At 42.2% G+C, this 20,428-nt stretch overlaps 1 protein-coding gene and 1 long non-coding RNA gene across 2 annotated transcripts in view; one reads left to right on the plus strand and one right to left on the minus strand.

Annotated features, from left to right (window-relative positions):
• Positions 1–20,428, minus strand: part of lama4 (laminin, alpha 4) — a 136,511-nt gene that overhangs the window by 106,651 nt on the left and 9,432 nt on the right. Inside the window, exons 5-11 of the mRNA XM_077510561.1 lie at positions 19,822–20,036; positions 18,290–18,390; positions 14,385–14,565; positions 10,917–11,000; positions 10,377–10,528; positions 10,160–10,270; positions 9,851–9,962 (exon numbers count right to left, since the gene is read on the minus strand). Of these exons, the coding sequence (XP_077366687.1) occupies positions 9,851–9,962; positions 10,160–10,270; positions 10,377–10,528; positions 10,917–11,000; positions 14,385–14,565; positions 18,290–18,390; positions 19,822–20,036 (956 nt within the window). The remainder of the gene's footprint in view (positions 1–9,850; positions 9,963–10,159; positions 10,271–10,376; positions 10,529–10,916; positions 11,001–14,384; positions 14,566–18,289; positions 18,391–19,821; positions 20,037–20,428) is intronic.
• LOC144010300 (uncharacterized) lies at positions 3,756–5,737 on the plus strand. The gene is made up of 2 exons (XR_013281179.1): positions 3,756–4,689; positions 5,399–5,737. It is a non-coding gene; the product is annotated as an uncharacterized LOC144010300 (long non-coding RNA).

The raw sequence follows: 20,428 nt of genomic DNA on the forward strand, positions 1-20,428 counted from the left end.
ATTTTCAAATTACACTTTCACCAGTACATGCCGCTCTTGGCCGTTCCATATGAAACAATATTGTCTCGTCACATTCCATTTAACATACCGTATAATGAACGTGCTGGTCACAACCATTCCACTGCGGCGGTTTGGAGTGTTTTTGTTTTGTTTTTGTTTTTTTGCTAACTGTGGTCATGTAAACGTAGCTGCTACAAAATAAACAAACAAATTGTCATTGTCATACCTGCAAGTGACGCGCGAGCATCATCTCGTTTTTTCTTTTCCTCTTTTCTGCCCCAATTCTTGATGCCTTTTTGATGACATGTCCAGATATCCAAGAATAAACTTCTGCCAAATTTGCGATTGAAGCATAAAGTGCACCCCACCCCCTCCCCCTTTCCCTAGTAGTTTGCTTCGTCGGAGCAAAAGTGCACCCCGCCCCCCTCCCCCTTTCCCTAATAGGAACAAACTACAGTACTAGGGAGGGGGGGGGTCACCAACGTAGACCAGCGATACCACTCGTCCAGTAAATAATGCTATGTTATTTTTTGTATTTATTAACATGCTTTACAAGCTTTTATTTTAAATATTAGACACTGATATTATCATTACTAATATGATTATTTTTACGGGCTTGATTTGTTTTTTGGTGTCCCCTTAGGCAGTTGGTGCCTTACGCGCAGTGCGTGATCAGCGTATGCGGAGCGCCGTGCCTGCCTGCCACAGTCCATATAGATTAGTCAAGCACCTCCAGGTATATGGACCATTGCAAAAATACTTGCTATGATTCGTAACAGTGCCGGGAAAGCTCGACAAGGCCATTCATTGAATGGCATCTGCCAGCTACAACATCTGTCGGTTTGAGATGCACAAATGTCTTGATCCTGGTGTGGGTAAAGATTTAGACATGAGCCACTGTCTCACAGGCCTTAGGTGCTGTCTGGAGTTCACAGACACACATGGGGGACAAAGCCAAATTTAAGTCTGAAAATGAAGTTAATAATTGAATCAAGGCCTGGTTGAACCACCTAAAAGTCTCAGGAAAGTTTGAGCCTAGATGCAATTCACATGCACTATACCCAATGGCGGAGCCAGGGGGGGGGCCGGGGTGGCACGTGCCCCTGCTGAAATCTGATTGGACCCAGCAGACGCCAAATGATTGACATATCACGGCACCGGCGCAGTGACGTCGCACGCCTGGCCGATGCAGCCTGCCAGCATTTTTTTTCCAAGCAGACGCCTACTAATTGTTATGCCCCTCCTGAACAGTAGCTGGCGCTACTTACGACAAAGCATTATAATCCACCTCACTAGGAGTCTGGAGAAGGAGAATCATCTGTTTTAAGGAGCAGTCTCCTGAGTACCGAGAATGCATGTTGGCGTTTGGCTATATCATGTTTGTTTGCCTGTGAGACGTGAGTGACTGTTTAAAATAACTTTTATGTTCAGATTATGGGTGTCAAAATTGTCGCATTATTATCTCATTAACTTAAAGTGCCTTTAACGGCACTATTTTTTTTTTAACGCTCGATTAACGACCGCTCCTTATTTGGAAAGCCTCTACTCAGGGATTCTAGTCACCATGCAGTAGAAACGTCCACGTTAAAACTACCCAATAGAAATGCACTGGAGCTAAAATACAGTGTTTAAGGGGCAGAATATAGGTGGAGGAGCCATTTGGACTGTTTCTCACCACTACCACCCGTGCCTTGCTTTGAAAGAACGCATTCGGTTAGCCGTTGCGTTTGCACCGAGCACCAAGAGGCGTCCATTATGGCGTTAGATTTGTGCCACAATTCCGTGCGTAACAAAATGTGTTTCGTACGTACAAAATGTGTTTCGTACGTACCAAAAATGTGTTTCGTACGTACAAAATGTGTTTCGTACGTACCAAAAATGTGTTTCGTACGTACAAAATGTGTTTCGTGCGTACAAAACAGTCCTCGCGCACGCTTGCTACGTCTCTCCTCAACACGTACGAAACTTTGATTTACGCTTGCGATGCAAGGGTCGAGGCGTAATATTTGTGCCACAATTCTTAACCAATCAGGAGTCGGACAGGAGAGCAAATCCTGATTGGCTGTTTAATCAGGCAGAACTTTGACAACGTGTCGTCACGCCGCGTTGCATCATGGGCGCTTCTTCGATTTTTTTTTTTTTTTGTTTTGTTTACTAGCACTCGGTGCTTTCCTGTTTGTATTTTATCTGCATTTCTGCTGACTTTTATTTACTTAACAAAAGTGTTGTTATATTACGGGGTGAAGCAGCTCCCAACTGCTTTCTGACACGACGAGGAGAGGTAGGACTCAGACGCAGGATAAAGGTAGGCCACAAAGGCAATAGGTTTATTTCCGGCCAACAGCTGTCTACTCTCAACTTGAGAGGAGAAAGGGGAATCAAAAAGTGGAGAACTAAAAACGCTCCACTGGGGAGGAAAAAACAGGCAAAAGGTACAGGGGACAACAAAAGGCAAGGGAGGAAACAAGGCTCAAGGCACTAGGGGTAACTAAGGGCGCTCCGCTGTGGAGGATAAGGCACAAAAACAAGGCAAAACAACAAGGTAACAGGAACAAGGACTCGAGGACTCTGGGACGCTTCCATGCACTGACTGTGACACTTCGGCACTGAGGGGAGAATGCAGGTGGCTTTTATTGCTGTGGGTGATTGGTGGCAGGTGGTGATAATCAAGGGCGGGGACCGGTAATTATGGAGCGGCAGGAAGGGCAAGTGACCTGGGGTGAGATGAGAGTTAGATTTTCAAGGTAAAACAGGAAACATGACTATGAAAATAAAAGCATGGCCGTCACGCCGGTGGCGGCGTGACAGTACCCCCCCCCCTCAATGGCCGGCTCTTGACGGCCTTTCAACAAGGAGTCCAAAAACAAGGGTGGGCGGAAGGGGGCACGGAGGTGGGAAACACGACCCACCCATCCGTCCCAGACAAAAAGGCAGTTCAGGAGGGCGTCCATGACGCCAGACGAGAGTCCCGTCGGGACCGTTCCGAAGACCTTTTCTTAGCGCAGGATCAGGTTCGGAAAGTACCAAGGGAATCCCGTGGATCGTTTTGACTTGGTAGGCCTGGCAGACTTGGCAGACTTGTCGAGGCGTGGCAGACGTGGCAGACTTGGTGTGGCAGGCTTGGCAGATTTGACGAGGCGTGGCAGGCTTGGCAGACTTGCCGTGGCAGGCTTGGCAGACTTGACGAGGCATGGCAGGCTTGGCGTGGCAGGCTTGGCGAGGCGTGGCAGGCTTGGCAAGACGTGGCAGGCTTGGCCGACCTGGCGTGGTGTGGTAGGCTTTGGCGTGGACGGCTTTGGCGTGGACGGCTTTGGCGTGGTCGGCTTTGGCGTGGTCGGCTTTGGCTTGGTCGGCATGATGCAGAGACTTGGCGTGACTTGATGCAGAGACTTGGCGTGACATGATGCAGAGACTTGGTATGGCTCAGGGTCTTGGAGATGCGCCCGGCGAGACTCGGGGTCTTGAGGCAGTGACTGGCGAGGTTCAGGATCGAAAGGCTCAAGAGTCACCTGGTTGACTGCGGCTGAGGATGCACTGGTACCTAATTGGTCCAAGACGTGATCCAAACAGTCTTTTCCCCATTCCAGTACGTTTCCGGAGTTCCAGTCGATTCTGGGGTTGTGTAGACGTAGCCAAGGGTGTCCCAGAACCAAAGTGGGTGACGAAGCTTGGATTACGTGGAAACGGAGATTCTCGATGTGTTGTCCAATTTGAACCTTCAGGGGTTCGGTGATGTGAGTGATACAAAAGAGTTCCTTGCCATTCAGAGCTCTAGCCTGAATGGTCCGGGGAAGGGGTTTGGTGGTGGCTCGTACTCGCTTTACGAGGCCCCAGTCCATGAGGCTCTCGTCGGAACCGGAGTCGATGAGGGCTGGCAGGTCTATGGTTATATCATGGTGGCTGATCTGGGCTTGCGTGATCTTTTGGGTCTTGGCAGGTCGGGGTGACGGGAAATTCACCGGTGAACCTCTCTTCACGGAGCCTCGACCTTTCCTGCTGGGTCCATGCTGGCCGAAGTGTACTGACATGACGAGGAGAGGTAGGACTCAGACGCAGGATAAAGGTAGGCCACAAAGGCAATAGGTTTATTTCCGGCCAACAGCTGTCTACTCTCAACTTGAGAGGAGAAAGGGGAATCAAAAAGTGGAGAACTAAAAACGCTCCACTGGGGAGGAAAAAACAGGCAAAAGGTACAGGGGACAACAAAAGGCGCTCCGCAAGGGAGGAAACAAGGCTCAAGGCACAAGGGGTAACTAAGGGCGCTCCGCTGTGGAGGATAAGGCACAAAAACAAGGCAAAACAACAAGGTAACAGGAACAAGGACTCGAGGACTCGAGGACTCTGGGACGCTTCCATGCACTGACTGTGACACTTCGGCACTGAGGGGAGAATGCAGGTGGCTTTTATTGCTGTGGGTGATTGGTGGCAGGTGGTGATAATCAAGGGCGGGGACCGGTAATTATGGAGCGGCAGGAAGGGCAAGTGACCTGGGGTGAGATGAGAGTTAGATTTTCAAGGTAAAACAGGAAACATGACTATGAAAATAAAAGCATGGCCGTCACGCCGGTGGCGGCGTGACACTTTCCTGCTTAGCGGAAGACAAGTTTTAGCCCTCATGGGACCGTTGGATGACCGTTGGGGGGGACGCTAACTTCCGAATCGAAGACTACTTTCAACATTTTCATAACGGTAAGTAGCATAAAAATAGCATCTTTTAACTTGGCCACTATCACACACAGGCTTCCAAGACAATCAAAATTGTATGTAATAGTTACATACACGACATTGGCAATGGATTTGCATAGTTATGATGAAAAAAAAAAATCGCCACCCCCTTTCTTTATTTTCTTATGCATTTTTAGTGCCTAGTGCCACCAAATGTATATCGTGTAACTAACAGACAGAAAAAAACATGGAATGTCCAAAAGCACTGTTAACACAATGCCATAGTTACTGATTTTTAAGTACGTTAGTGATATTGATTAGAAAATCGTGGAAAATTACGAGATATCAGCTCTTGAATTCAATTCACGAGTTAATTTTGTTGTCATTACCTGTATACTTGTGCACATAAATGCCATCTCAAACAAATCACTAAAGCAGCCTTTTACCACCTAAAAGACTTCGACCGAAGGGTTGCATGCTCCATACCAGAAGAACCTGACTCATGCTTTTATTTCCAGTAGACTTGATTATTGCAAAGGTCTTCTGACTGTTCTCCCTCAAAAGAGCATCATATTATAGCTGCAGAGGTAACTAGACATTTAACATGAACAAGAAACTGTAGAAACATGGATGGTCACTTGTTTTCCCATAACTACATGAAGATGGATGGATATGATTGTTTCCCGTTTTACAATTAATAACCTTGAGCTTTTGTTTGTTTCCAATTTACCAGGTAAACCAATCCAGATTGCGCATCGTTTCTATATCCGGGTCACAGTCATCAATAAGATGTCTAAGGATAGAGAGTACAGCTGAGATGGATGGGACGGCGATGGATGGCTCCACAATAGCAGTCTACCATGCCTACTGTGTGTAAAACTTGAAATAAAAACTGCAAAGATGCACTGTAACTGAGGACGATTCATTTGATTTAAAAACAAAATGTACAGTTTGCTGTTTGTTGATCGATAATGCATCATTAAGTGTCAATTACAAATACAATGTGTAATATATTTTCATCTGTGGAACCTCTTGGGTCTTGCATTCTCAATACATCATCGTGAGTACAGTACTCTGAGGTCTTCTTGGTCAATGATGGGCAAATGTGCAGTGTGTGCACTTCCGCACTTTAATCTTGAAACCATAAATGTGTCATGTACTGCATTGGCACTGTACCTGCAATAGTATTTTGGTTATTGTTTACAGGTTGTTCCGAATACAGTGTGTGTGAGACACTTTTTATTTTTCTAATTGTCAATGATACTGTTTGCAAGACACATTTAAATAACTTCAGTAAAAGTGTCGACAACTTACAGGAGAAAAAATATTTTAAAAATGTTTGATTTGGTATGCTGCAAAACAGGCCATTACAACTATTCGAACTTCAAATTATGATAGTCCAATGTTAATGTTGTCATTCTTCAGGAGCTCTTGATTTCTCTGCTGTCAAGCTCAAGCTTCACGTTCTGACTCTTCCTACAGACATTTTAATGACTAAGTCAAATTGGTCTCATCAGCTGGCTCAAAAACGTCAGGAATTAGGGCTGCACAAAATTGGAAAATCATGCAATACGCGATTTTGCTGAATATAGCAATAGATATTGCAATATTTAATAGAGTTCTAAAGAAATGACTGATGATGATTTTATTATCTAATGAACAAATTATATTTCTCATGCAGTAAAATGTATTCAGCTATTTAATTGTAATGACTTCAATAATGTTCAACTAGTGGATGGTGGTGCACATTTTAGCAAGTGGCTGACTGGTCAAATTCAGATAAAAGCAAAAAATTCCATATGAAACTTATTGCATGTCTGTTATATGCATATTGCATGGGCCAATAGCGCGATATCAATATTTTTTCCACTCCACTTCTTCATCTTCTGCTTCTCGTGGTGTTTTTGACACTTCTGTTGTGGTGTCATCAGGTGCATTCTGGGTCCTTTGTCATCTTTGTTGCCTGGTAATAAAAACAAAACCCAAGGTTAGCGCTCAGATTTTTAATTGTCTATCTGTTGTTATAAAAAAATGACAAGATCAACCATGTTTCTCACATTAGTAAAACAATTATTTTGGGCAAACATGTTTATTTCAACAGCTGCTAGTCATGGTGTATGGTTGTCTTGTAACCAAAATGAATTCAATTCTTACGTCAATAACTATGGCATTGGACTGCCAAACACAGTGCTCTTATGTATTCAATGTTTTCTGTTATTCACGATATACCTTTAGTGGTACCAGGCACTAATTACTAAAGAAAAATGGATGGTCTAACATTTTCTTTTCTACTTCTTATACAACGCCACTCATGATGGCATGCATTGTTTAAGATTGTAATGATAGTAGCACGATCAAAAGAGGGCAAAACTATAGGATTTACTGACTTAAATACAGTACAGTATTTTGTAACTTACCATAATGAAAACGTAAGTAGCAGGTTAGCCTCTTCTCTTTTTTTTTTCTTCTATTTTATGCCGTCATCCAACATCACCATGAGCGCTAAAACTTGTTTTCCATCCTTCTTCCGCTAAGCAGGAAAGCAGTTAGGAGCTGATTCATCCCGTAACATAACAAAACTTCTATTAAGTAAATGAAAGTCAGCAGAAATACAGACAAAAATTCAAACAGGAAAGGACCGAGTGCTTGTTTAAAAATAAAAATAAAAAAATCGAAGAAGCGCCCATGATGCAACGCGGCGTGACGACACGTTGTCAAAGTTCTGCCTGATTGGATATTAAACAGCCAATCAGGATTTGCTTTCCTGTCCGACTCCTGATTGGTTAAGAATTGTGGCACAAATATCACGCCTCGACCCTTGCATCGCAAGCGTAAATCAAAGTTTCGTACGTGTTGAGGAGAGACGAAGCAAGCGTGCGCGAGGACTGTTTTGTACGCACGAAACACATTTTGTACGTACGAAACACATTTTTGGTACGTACGAAACACATTTTGTACGTACGAAACACATTTTTGGTACGTACGAAACACATTTTGTACGTACGAAACACATTTTGTTACGCACGGAATTGTGGCACAAATCTAACGCCATAGTCCATGGGCACTCTGAAACCCCTGTGAGAGTAAAGAGCCGAATGGACGCCGTCTTGACAGTTGGAGTGAGCACAAGCCTATTTATCTTTAAATGTGAGGCGTATTTTATTCAGCATCTCCACAAAATATCTCATCAGGGTGAAAGTGAAACTACCGATGTGTTCGCTGTAACAGTAGAGCGGCCTCAGCTGCGTCTCGCATCCGAGAACTTAACAAAATAAAAGCGTCCGACGTCATAAAAAGGAGTCACTATAACACAATTTAGCAGTAATAAATTAAATGATACTGCCTAATGTGGCGGCACGGTAGTCGAGTGGTTAGCACGTCGGCTTCCCAGTTCTGAGGTCTCCGGTTCGAGTCCAGGCTCGGACCTTCCTGGGTGGAGTTTGCATGTTCTCCCCGTGCACGTGTGGGTCTTCTCCGGGTACTCCGGTCTCCTCCCACATTCCAAAGACATGCATGGCAGGTTAATTGGGCGCTCCGAATTGTCCCTAGGTGTGCTTGTGAGTGTGGATGGTTGTTCGTCTCTGTGTGCCCTGCGATTGGTTGGCAACCAGTCCAGGGTGTCCCCCGCCTACTGCCCAGAGCCAGCTGAGATAGGCGCCAGCAGCCCCCGCGACCCTTGTGAGGAATAAGCGGTCAAGAAAATGGATGGATGGATGGATGCCTAATGTGTGGGGATTGGCGTCAAGTTGTATTTTACAATTTTAAAATGTGCAGAAACTCGCAAGTTACTTATTGTTTAAAATTACAGAGCTATTAATATGAAAAGAACACATCGGTCGTTTCTGGTTCCTATGCAGTAAAAATTCGTCATTTTACAATGCACATCCTATTTCACTTCACAAAATAAAAGCCTAGAGCGAATGCATATATTTGTGGGGACTGTGTTGTATTTTACAGTTTTAAAAATGTGCATAATTTCACAAGTTACTTCATGTTAAAAATTAGGCAGCTCCTAATATGAAAAGAGAAATGCATTGAGCTTTCACTATTGTCTTACAAATGCAATTATACCATGTTGTAGTGAGAGAAAAATGACCAAAACAAATCAGTCACGCTTTGGTTTGGTTTTACAGTACAGCACATATTTTATTTGTATTTTTTTAAACTTTTTTTCTTGAATTGTTATGAAATTACTCTATCAATGAATTTTTTAATTTTTTTTAATTGAATTATTATGAAATTGCTCTATCAATGACTAAAAAAAAATAAAACCATATTGAAATTGGGGGGGGGGGGGGGGGTACATTTTATTGTAAATGTAGGTATAAATTGAGATATAAAATGTGCAATTAATGTGTGATTAATAGTCAGTTAATTATTGAAGTAATGCGATTAATTATGATTACAAATTTTAATCCACTGACACCTCTAGTTCAGTTAGATTGTTTTGGACGGACATCAATAAGCAACGTAGTTTTGTGCAAGGTAAAAATAAGTATGTTGTTGTTGTTATGCAATACAATAGCACCCTCCAATGGTTGAAAGTTCAAACCAACACTAACTGACGTTTGCATTTACAGGTAGAAGGGGAGGATTTATTAACATGATTATTAATTAATCACATTCATAAATTATGTGGTTGTAAATGAAGTAGTAGTTGGAGTAATAGATTTATTTTTCATAGGGTGTGTGGAAAATGAAGTTTGGCACTTCGACAGGATCTTTAGTCATACTGTAATACAAATTTGCATTATGTTCATATTATAATGTTATGTTGATAAAAGTACTGTAATTGCATGAATACAGTATCTGCATGTGCGTGCAAGTTCATTCAAGTTAAACAGTGCTGAATTATTATTTTTTTGTACATTTTATACATTCTTAATAAACGGCACATTATGTGCAAAAATCTCCCCTGTGCTTAATATGTACTTAAATATATTTGAACATCGATAGAGACTCCGATTGAAATTAATTTTCATGAAAACAAATTTGGCATCATCTTTGGATGAAGTATCCTTGCCCCCCCCCCCCCCCCCCCCCCCCCGGCCCCCCTATTTATAAAAGTCTGGCTCCGCCACTGACTATACCATACTGCTCTGAAAAGCAATTTACATTTAATTCATTTTCATTTAAATTGGAATTGCAAGCGCATTTGTTGTGCTTCAGTCAAGCGATATGGTACCTTCAATGCGCATGTTGAGATCAGTGAGGTTTTTGCTGAATTGCTCAGCTAGCGTCAAAGTTTGCAATGTTTGATCATCAAGGTGGCTCCCCAGGCTCTTCACCGTGCTTTCCTATGAATTTAAACATAAACTTGAATAAGCAATCATTTCCATGTTAACAACAAACAGTCTATGCAGTCATGCAGAATTTTAAATTTAATTGAAGCTTGATTTCATTAAAAGAAAAAAAAAGCATATAACACGATCACTTTTAGGCATTACTACTAATTTTAACACTTCTGATTATATTCAAATATAACTTAACTGACCGATTCACTCAGCTTTCTTATGTATGATACAACATCCTGTGTAGACTCTTCCACCGCCGCAGTCTCTGTTTTTATTTCAGACAGTTTGTTTCTCCACGCATTAAACTGATTCTGAAACACACAAAGAAATACAGTTCACTACTGTGAGCTATTCAAAATTGTCACAAGTATATTATTTTTTACTTTGGCTTTTATTGTTCTGTAACTGTGTATGTACCTGCAGATGTTGAGCAGTGTAGTTATAGTATTTGACTCTGTCATTAACAGCAGCCCCAGTAGAGATGTTCAACACGCCAACCTTCAGATGGTCCAGTGTTTTGTTGGACAACCGCAGATCTCCGATAACATGCCAGATGCATTCATCACAACCTGCACCGAATTTAGATGGGTTTGATTAGGATCCACATAAGTGTGGAACTGCCAATGTAGAGGAAAGGAGTCAGAAACTTGCAAATATATCGTATTACATCATATATATCGTACTTGCAAGTATGAGTACGTATTTGCAAGAATACATCGTATTTGCAGGTACATTCAAACATACCAGTACATTTTTATTTATTTATTTTTTTCAGCCTCTAGGCTATATTACACCAATACATTATAATCAGAATGTCATAACGTATGCACATGCTCAAGTCAATTCCCTGCGGTATTTTGGGGAAAAGTGCTCAGTTTTTTACATTCGAACGTGCTTGCAAATACGGATCAGAACTGTGTACGTTGTTAATTTGCTGCTGTAGTTAACTCATCTTACTGATATTGCACAGGTTAACTGTTGCGGGCTCTGGTAGACACTCTCCTGTTTGCATATCACAGTGACCGCTCTCACAGTCACACCCTGTAAAACAATATAAAAATACATTTTATGTTACTGTATACTGTACAACTTTATAGCTTTTGGCTTCAATAGCGGTAAATGTTCTGCAGCTGTTACGGATGGGGGGGAAAAAAAGAGATTTATTAAATTTGCATCTGGCTGTGTGGTGTGATGTTACTATACATTAGCATAACTTTGCTAATACTAGCTATGTATAGACAGCTTCAGAATAGCAGAAGATACCAGAGAGAACAATGTAAAACTAGAGCTGCGAGCAGCTAAAAGGGCCCCCGGGCCATTTTGAGGTACTTGCACATTAGGGTACTGGCAAATTAGAATGTGATTATTTATTTGATTTTTTAACCTTTACACGAGTTTTTTTGTATTGTGCCAGTCCTGATCTGTAATCAAAATTTCATGAGTTGTCACGTATATTTAGACGACCCATATCAGCATAGTTCACTTAGCGCATAGCCACAGCAATGCCATGTGGCGTGGTGAAAAGTTTTGCTTCAGAAACATCAAGATGAAACACCCACAGATTCAAAACAATTGGACAAAATCTGTGGGAGGAGTTCTTTAAAAAGTGACCTCAATAATAGTCTAAAAATGGGGCAAAATTGTGAAATTTGAAAAATCTCAAAATAAACTATTAAAATATTATTTTTGCCAGGCGTGATGTGTGTGCAAAGTTTCATGAGGTTTTGTCCATGTTAAAACCCTAAAGAATCAGCATTCTTTTTTTCTTTTTCTTTTGGCAAACAATGCATTGTCATGGCAACAGTATTTCAACATCTTGAAAGCCTAAACACTCTTAGACTTGGACTTAGACTTGACTTTATTGATATGAGGTTGATGTGGTTAGAAGCAAAACATCCAAGAAGAAAAAAATAAATGCATTTCCTTTTGCCAGTAGGTGGCACTATCACTATGACGAAAAATACGTTTGTAGATGTTTTCAGGCCTGGACTCTCATCAAAAGTGTGAAATTTTGAGGCGGCCATCTGGGTCAAGTTAAAACACCTTTTGTTGTCACGGTGAATCATCAGACTTTGCCACGCCCTTTGTCGAAAAAGTCACAATATTCGGTTGGAGGTATTATCAACATCTTAATGCTTTTCTGACAAATTATCATCTGGATCCCTTCAACGGTCTTGGTGCAGATATTTCTTGTTCTTATCATATAGGTGCGTTAAGGCCGTGACTATTAATATATCTCCGCCCCGTCATATAGTATTTTGAAAACTCCAGATTATTCTCCCCGAGTTGTTGTACCAGATCTTCAGATGGGAAGGGCCAAGTTTGAAATCAATCGGATGAAAACAGGTGTGTTTTTATAGCAAAAGCAAAAATGTGCCAAAAATTGGACATTCAAAAAGATCATAGGTCACTTGTTGTTCATTTTAGCATATGGCTCCAAGAGGCTTTTTTATAGGTCTTGGGCTCCTTCTACAACTTTTCGTAAATCTTGGTGAAATGTAACAGGGGCTGCTTCTTTAAAATTTATAGGGGGCACTGCTGAGCCTTTTTTTCCCCCATTTTTTTTATGACAACCTTAAAATGAATTGGTATCAGACTTGACCTGGGATTTCAATGGTCCCCCAAATTCTTGACCCCTGTTTTGGAAAATCATGTGTAAAATGCTTATTTTCTGTAGTATTATTGTCAAACCTGAACTGGAATTAGGGAAGACCTCGAGCTTTGATCCTGTGGTATTTTCAGATCCTAATCACCATTCTACGTTCATTTTCAAGGCAGATTTTGTGAAAAATAATTACATGAACATCCATTCATCCATCTTCTACCGCTTATCCGGGTTGGGTCGCGGGGGCAGCAGCTTTAGGAGGGAAACCCAGACCTCCCTCTCCCCAGTCACTTCAACCAGCTCCGCCGGCGGGATCCCAAGTCGTTCCCAGGCCAGCCGAGAAACATAGTCTCTCCAGCATGTCCTGGGTCGACCCCGGGGCCTCCCGCGGGTGGGACATGCCCCGAACACCTCCCCAAGGAGGCGTCCAGGAGTCATCCGAACCAGATGTCCGAGCCACCTCAGCTCGCTCAACGCGGCTCGACTGAGTCCCTCCCGGATGACCGAGCTTCTCACCCTATCTCTATAAGGGAGAGCCCGGACAGCCTGCGGAGGAAACTCATTTCGGCTGCTTGTATCCGGGATCTCGTTCTTTCGGTCACGACCCACAGCTCGTGACCATAGGTGAGGGTTGGAACGTAGATCGATTGGTAAATCGAGAGCTTCGCCTTTTGGCTCAGCTCTTTCTTCACCACGACGGACCGATACAGAGTCTGCATCACTGCAGACGCTGCACCGATCCGCCTGTCGATCTCCCGCTCCATCCTGCCCTCACTCGTGAACAAGACACCAAGATACTTGAACTCCTCCACTTGGGGAAGGATCTCATCCCCGACCCGGAGAGGACACGCCACCCTTTTCCGACTGAGGACCATGGTCTCGGATTTGGAGGTGCTGATCCTCATCCCAACCGCTTCACACTCGGCTGCGAACCGCTCCAAACCGCTGCAAAGAGCAGAGATGCAATACTGAGGCCACCAAACCGGACCCCCTCAACGCCTTGGCTGCGCCTAGTAATTCTGTCCATAAAAATTCTGAACAGAATCGGAACAGAAAGTCCACATGTGTTTTGTGGATTTGGAGAAGGCGTTCTACCGTGTCCCTCGGGGAGTCCCGTGGGGGGTGCTTCGGGAGTACGGGGTACTGGGCCCCCTGATACGGGCTTTTCGGTCCCTGTACAACCGTTGCCAGAGTCTGGTCCGCATTACCGGCACTAAGTCGGATTCGTTTCCAGTGAGGGTTGGACTCCGCCAAGGTTGCCCTTTGTCACCAATTACACGAACATATTTTTATTTGTATTTATTTTTTTTGTATTCAGACTTCCCTTACTCAGTGCCAGTAGCACTTAAACTGATTCTGACTGTTTGGGAGAAAAAACTATGCAGATACTCCAAATGGTTCAATAACAGCTTCAAATTTACTTTGGATGCACCTTTTTTAGGCGTTTTCGGCAAAAATGGCAAGAATGATGAGGTTTTAAAAGGTTTTTTTTTTTTTTTTTTTTTTTTTATTCACCGGGTCCGACGAGTGTGCAAAGTTTGGTGAGTTTTCGTACATGTGTAGGTCCTCAAAAATGCAATTCATTTCAGAGAAAGAAAAAATCTACAGATACAATAGGGACCTTGCAGTAGTCACTAGTTAATGTTCTTTCAGAAAACCTCACATCTTTGGAAAGGCATTTAATGTATCTGGGTGTGTAATTGGGTGCACAATGTTCAGACATTTCCTCCATGTGATGGACTCGAGGCAGATGTTGAAAGACCGTTTCGTCAAGAGAACTGGAGAACAATTGCATACTGTATCATCTATGGACAACTTACTCTTACAGCCAGAGGGGCTATAGTCCCAAAAGCCTGGGAGGCACCTTTGACAGTAACGACCTCCGGCACCCGGGCGGCACACACAGCTGTGAGTGAGAGAATGACAGGTGGGACGAAGAGAAGCTGGCCCGCATTCACATCTCTGACAGCCTTGGCAGCTGGAGAAACCCGAGTAACCCTCCTGGATTACAAGCACAAAAAACAATGTTAGAACCTAGAAACTGTTTGTGGTATTTTACACCAAGGGCTCTTAACCTTTTTCACCTTTCAACCTTTCCAGTATAAAGTGGCCAGCCCATTCAGATAGATATACAATGAAGTTGATTCGATTGCTGATTTGATTAGTATTCTGTAGCTAAATGAAATCCACTTATATTTTAACAAGTTACTATCAAATAAATGACAAGATACAGTGTGATTGCCACAATAACATTTATCATATGGACTTTATAGAAATCTTCACATTTAACAAGATAGTGAACAGGCTAGAACAGGGGTGTCAAACATACGGCCCGCGGGCCGGATTAGGCCCGCAAAGGGGTTTAATCCGGCCCGCGAGATGATTTCGCGAGAGTAATGTCGGACCAATTAATCAACCGGCCACAATCAAAGCATAGAAATTTGTAATTTCGCAAACAATTCTAAAATGAGCAATGTAACTTGTACACGGAATTGCTCTGGTTTTACACAATTGAAAGGGTAGTTTGTTTAGAAAAAAATAAAAACACAGACCAACATAAATCAAACACAAACGTGCTGAATAAGACACACGTTCAATTACACAGATGACAAGGATTAACGTCCTTATAACTTCATTAACGGCAACATACAGGTATATGCAAAATAGGTAGATATAACATTCCCGGAACTCACAGTGTTGCCTCCTTCCATTTGCATTTGTGTTATTTTTTGGGACATTATATTTACAGTGGGCAGCACCGTTGTGAGTGGTTAGCACGTCCGCCTCCCAGTTCTGAGGACTCCGGTTCGAGTCCAGGCTCCGGCCTTCCTGGGTGGAGTTTGCATGTTCTCCCCGTGCCCGCGTGGGTCTTCTCCGGGTACTCCGGTCTCCTCCCACATTCCAAAGACATGCATGGCAGGTTAATTGGGCGCTCCGAATTGTCCCTAGGTGTGCTTGTGTGCGTGGATGGTTGTTCGTCTCTGTGTGCCCTGCGATTGGCTGGCAACCAGTCCAGGGTGTCCCCCGCCTACTGCCCAGAGTCAGCTGAGATAGGCGCCAGCACCCCCCGCGACCCTTGTGAGGAATAAGCGGTCAAGAAAATGGATGGATGGATATATTTACAGTTGCATCCCGCAAGTTAGGGCTGAACTGGCCCGCAAATACCGAAAATCTGTGTATAATTGACAGCAATTTAATATATATATATATATATATATATATATATATATATATATATATATATATATATATATATATATATATATATACAATGATTTTACTAGTAATGTAATGCTAGCCAAACATCACGATACAATATTATCACGATATGAAGGTCACGATACGATAATTATCACAATATTGTGGGGAGGTTGGCGATACAAAAAAGGTAACATTTTATATAAATATAATGTAAAAAAACTTATACTATAAAAACCCACAAGTGTGCTTTTGTACGTTACAGCATTGCATATAAACAACCTACAATCTCTAATAAGACTTAATATTGAGTCACTTACTTGCTAATGGGCACACTTATTGAGTTCCTCCACTTAGTGACTCATTTCACAAGCATATTACGTTCCCCTTCATCTGACCATTAGCGTGGATTTTAAACATATAAGGGCCAAAACATGCCTTATGTAAATTATACTGCACTAAAATGCCCTGCGATTGGTTGGCAACCAGTCCAGGGTGTCCCCCGCCTACTGCCCAGAGCCAGCTGAGATAGGCGCCAGCAGCCCCCGCGACCCTTGTGAGGAATAAGCGGTCAAGAAAATGGATGGATGGATGGATACTGCACTAAAAAAAAAAAAAAAAAAGTAGCCACCAGAGGGTGCTAGAACTGCACAAATGGAAATCAACCTGACTTTTTTAAAAGATGGGCTGCTTTTAATATCGTGACATGACGACGATGATATATGTGGCAGTCTTAATATCGCGATATCACGATATTGCTATTATCGTTACATCCCTAGATTTTAGCGATCCGCCTCACTTGGAAATATATTTTCCTCCATGTGGCCCCTGAGCTAATACGAGTTTGACACCCCTGTCTTAGACCATATGAGCTCTCATGGTCGCTGTACGACAACGGCTCTGAGTCATTCCCAGTCAGGACAAATAAGCGTCCTTTTCGAACAACAACCCTCGCCTCTGCTGGAGGACCTCATAGCCACAGAGAACGTTCATATGGTCAAGACCTACCTTTTTAATTTAGCTTTTAGTGGAAATTAAATTACTTTTCTATATAGTTTTATGTATCTACTTTTATCTCCATGTTACCTATTATTTATCTGTTTTATGTTTTTACTGGGTTTCATTATTTTTACTCTTAGTGTGCCTCTGAGGCCTCTGCCCCAAGAGGAGTGGTTAGCTGCGACTAGTGAAGGTTGACCATTCCTCCCACACCTCCTCCGCAGTGCCCTGGCGGTTGTGGGTGCTGCTCTTGGTGCAGATGGCACCCCCAGTGATGTTTTGTCTTTTATTCTGATCCCAGTCATTTGTTAATATGGTCATGAGTTTAGTTTTGTTTTTTGAGGTGTCTGGGAGTGGGGTTGGGTGAGTACAACCACGATCATGTGTCTGAGTGATCTTATCTGGCTCCTCTCAATATGGATGAGCAGTGAGCTCCTCCGGGATGACAGGGCTTCTCACCATAATTCTAATGCTCTGGTCAGACTGAAAACCAAAGCTTTCCACAGCTCAGCTTTAGCCACAGGTGCCTGGGAAGCTCCTTTACCTGCCAGTTGAGAAGAAGGACCTGTAGCTAAAGACAAACTGTGGAAGGGTTTTTACTTCCTGGACCAGGATTTGTCATCTCTGCATCCAAGACATTCCCAGAAAATGTAAAGCCTTTAGGAACTTCAGGCGGATATCATCCGAACCCACAGGGTCGTGTCACCGACAAGCTTTTTTTTTTTTTTTTTTTTTTTAAACCACCACAGTGATTTCAACCCAAAGTTAGGATAACAGACCTCAGGGACCCCAGACTCCTCATAGGAAGGCATATCGGTGGAATTATGGAAATCTTCAAAGTATTCCCTGGTTTGTTGCATACTCGTCAGCATATCTAATTTCAGTTATGACATCTGATTTCCTGATCACCTCAAATTTCTCTGTGCATTCAAGATAGGATGTTCTGTGCTAAGCAAAAAATAATAATAATTCTCCTGATATTCTTGAAATTGTCTGTTCTTGTCGCCAACCTTTCTCTTCACGGTAGGTTTAGAAAAATTAATGACTGCACCTGGGTGACAAGATCTATATCTTCTACATTAGGGATGGGAAAACTCGGTCCTTGAGGGCCACCCTGGGCCAGAGTCCTGCAGGTTTTTGATGTTTCCCTTCTGAGCGGAGAGATATATGATGTCATTCATTCATTTAATGTCCATAAAATCCAAATTATTGTGCGATCTTTATATTTTCATAGGTTGATGTGGGCATATGTATAAATGTGCTTGTGGATTTTCATATAGCATAACGGAATGTTAATGTATCCCGTGCAAATGATGATGTCCAGGCTGATCGGCGAACGCAATGGGAAGGGTTGGTGCTATGTCTTATTTTTATCCTATTTTTCATCAGCCACATCCTCAGCGGGATTTCTGTAAAATCGAATTACGTACTTATACTATTACTGTAACTATATTTCTTCCAATTAACTCAAAAAATCAAATTATTTTTCTTGATGTACCAAATACCAGCTGACCCAGGTTTGTCTTACCTCACAGCGGTCACAGAGTTGGCCGGTGACGCCTGGTTTACAGTGACACACTCCCGTCCTGTCATCACATGAGGATGTGCCACATTTATTGCACTCACACTCTGGGATAGACACAGGACGCACAGAATTGTGTTAGAGTTCACGTTACATCACAGGCATTGTAAAAAGTTTATTTTTGGAATTGCAATTCCTCAAAAGAGAAGCTACACTTCATTAAAAACCTTGTGTGACATATTTTTGTTGATAATATAAAACAATTTTGCTCAAGAGTCCTTAATCTATTAATGGGCCAACTTCAATTCACACCCCTATTCCAATGAAGTTGGGACATTGTACAAAACATAAATAAAATTGTTACAATGTTTTGCAAATCCTTTACAACCTATGCTTGATTGAATATACTACAAAGACAAGATATAATAATGTTCACGGGGAGGGAGGGATTTCATCATCTACGGTCCATAATTAAAAAAGATTCAAAGAATCCTGAGAAATCTTTGTACGTATCGCTACATCTACAAATGCAAATTGAAATTCTACCACCAAGCAAATCCCATATATCAACAACACACAGAAACGTCGCTGGCTTCTCTGGGCCCATGCTTATCTGTGAGGGACTGACGCAAAGTGGAAAATTGTGCTGTGGTCTGATGAGTCCACAGTAGAGGCTCACATTTTTTCGCGAATCCCGCTGGTACTGAATATTTTTTTTCTGTCATAAAAAAATTCCGAAAAAAAGAAGAAAAAAATTACTCCAAAAAACAGGGGGAAAAAAATTACTCCGAAAAACAGGGTCCCCCCCCCCCCCTATTATTTAAAAAAATATATTAAAAAATGATTCCAAAAAAAAATTATTCCGAAAAACAGAGCACCAACTTCTGTTTTTTTAGAGTATTTTTTAGTTATTTATTATTTGGGGGGGGAGTAACAAGATGGCTGCCCTGTGACTTCAACGGCTTGCACTGGCGTGTATGGGCTATCAGTTATCCAGTCATATATACATGTCAGTGGTCTGCAACAAGTCATTTGGAGGTCCAACAAAAAAGATATTTTTTTATGACAGAAAAAAGTATTCAGTAAAACAGAAAAAAACTATTCAGGAAAACAGAAAAAAAAAATACTTAAAAAAACAAAGCTCCTCCAAAAAAATTAGTCAGAAAAACAGGAGAGTTTTTTTGTTGTTTTTTTTCAAGTGAATGCAATACGCTTCCGTAGTCTAGCACTGGGACATAATGGGATTTTTGCTGTGGGAGTGGGATGGGCTGAGAGTGAAAATCCACTCCCGTGTCACCCTCTCATCCACATTTCAAATGGTTTCTGGAACTGATTAGCAACTGAAGTTGTACAGCAAGCAACAATTAGAAATTCCACTCCAAAGCTTTAACCATCAGTGTCCACTCAATTCCCAAATGCTTTATTGAGTGATGTTAACAAAATTAGAGTTTCCCAAAGAGTTCTACCTTCACTCAGGTCTATTATGTGGCCATCATGCATTTAAATCACCGTGTTAACATTCACAATGGCCTCCGAACCTCTGCAGTTCTTGGCACCGATGGCATCACCGTAGAAACCCGACGCACACCTCTCACAATTCGGCCCGGCAGTGTTTCCCCAGCAGTGCTGGCAATGGCCCGTCACATTGTGGCACCAATTAAAGATCAGGTTTGGGTCGGAGTTGTCATTGCAGTCACATCGCTTGCAGGAGCCACCAATTGTCATCGGCATGCCATAGTAACCCGGGGCACACCTGGATAGAGGAAAATGCAGTTATTACAATGAAGCAAAAAGTAAACTTTTGTGTTTTGTTTTGTTATTATTTGACTCTCTTACTATCCAAAAAGTTTTGAAAATTCACTTTGTTTGCTATTGAGTTTATACGTTTTTAATTATGAACATATAAATAAAGAAAAAAAATGCTAAAGCTGCTTTTGACAGACTGTGTGTGTGTGTGTGTGTGTGTGTGCGACATGAAAATGGAGACAGTAATCATACACTGCACTGTAATGCTACGTTCTCACCAAATCCGAAAAGGCAAAGTGGAATGCTTCATTCGCGTATAGTGTTTTTGGAACGATTGCTGCTCATTCGCGCTGTCGTGCGCACCGGAGCGGAGGAGGCGTGTCCCTTGGTGAACAAGGA

The sequence above is a fragment of the Festucalex cinctus genome, chromosome 21 (genome assembly GCF_051991245.1).
Source record: "Festucalex cinctus isolate MCC-2025b chromosome 21, RoL_Fcin_1.0, whole genome shotgun sequence".
NCBI lineage: Eukaryota > Metazoa > Chordata > Actinopteri > Syngnathiformes > Syngnathidae > Festucalex > Festucalex cinctus.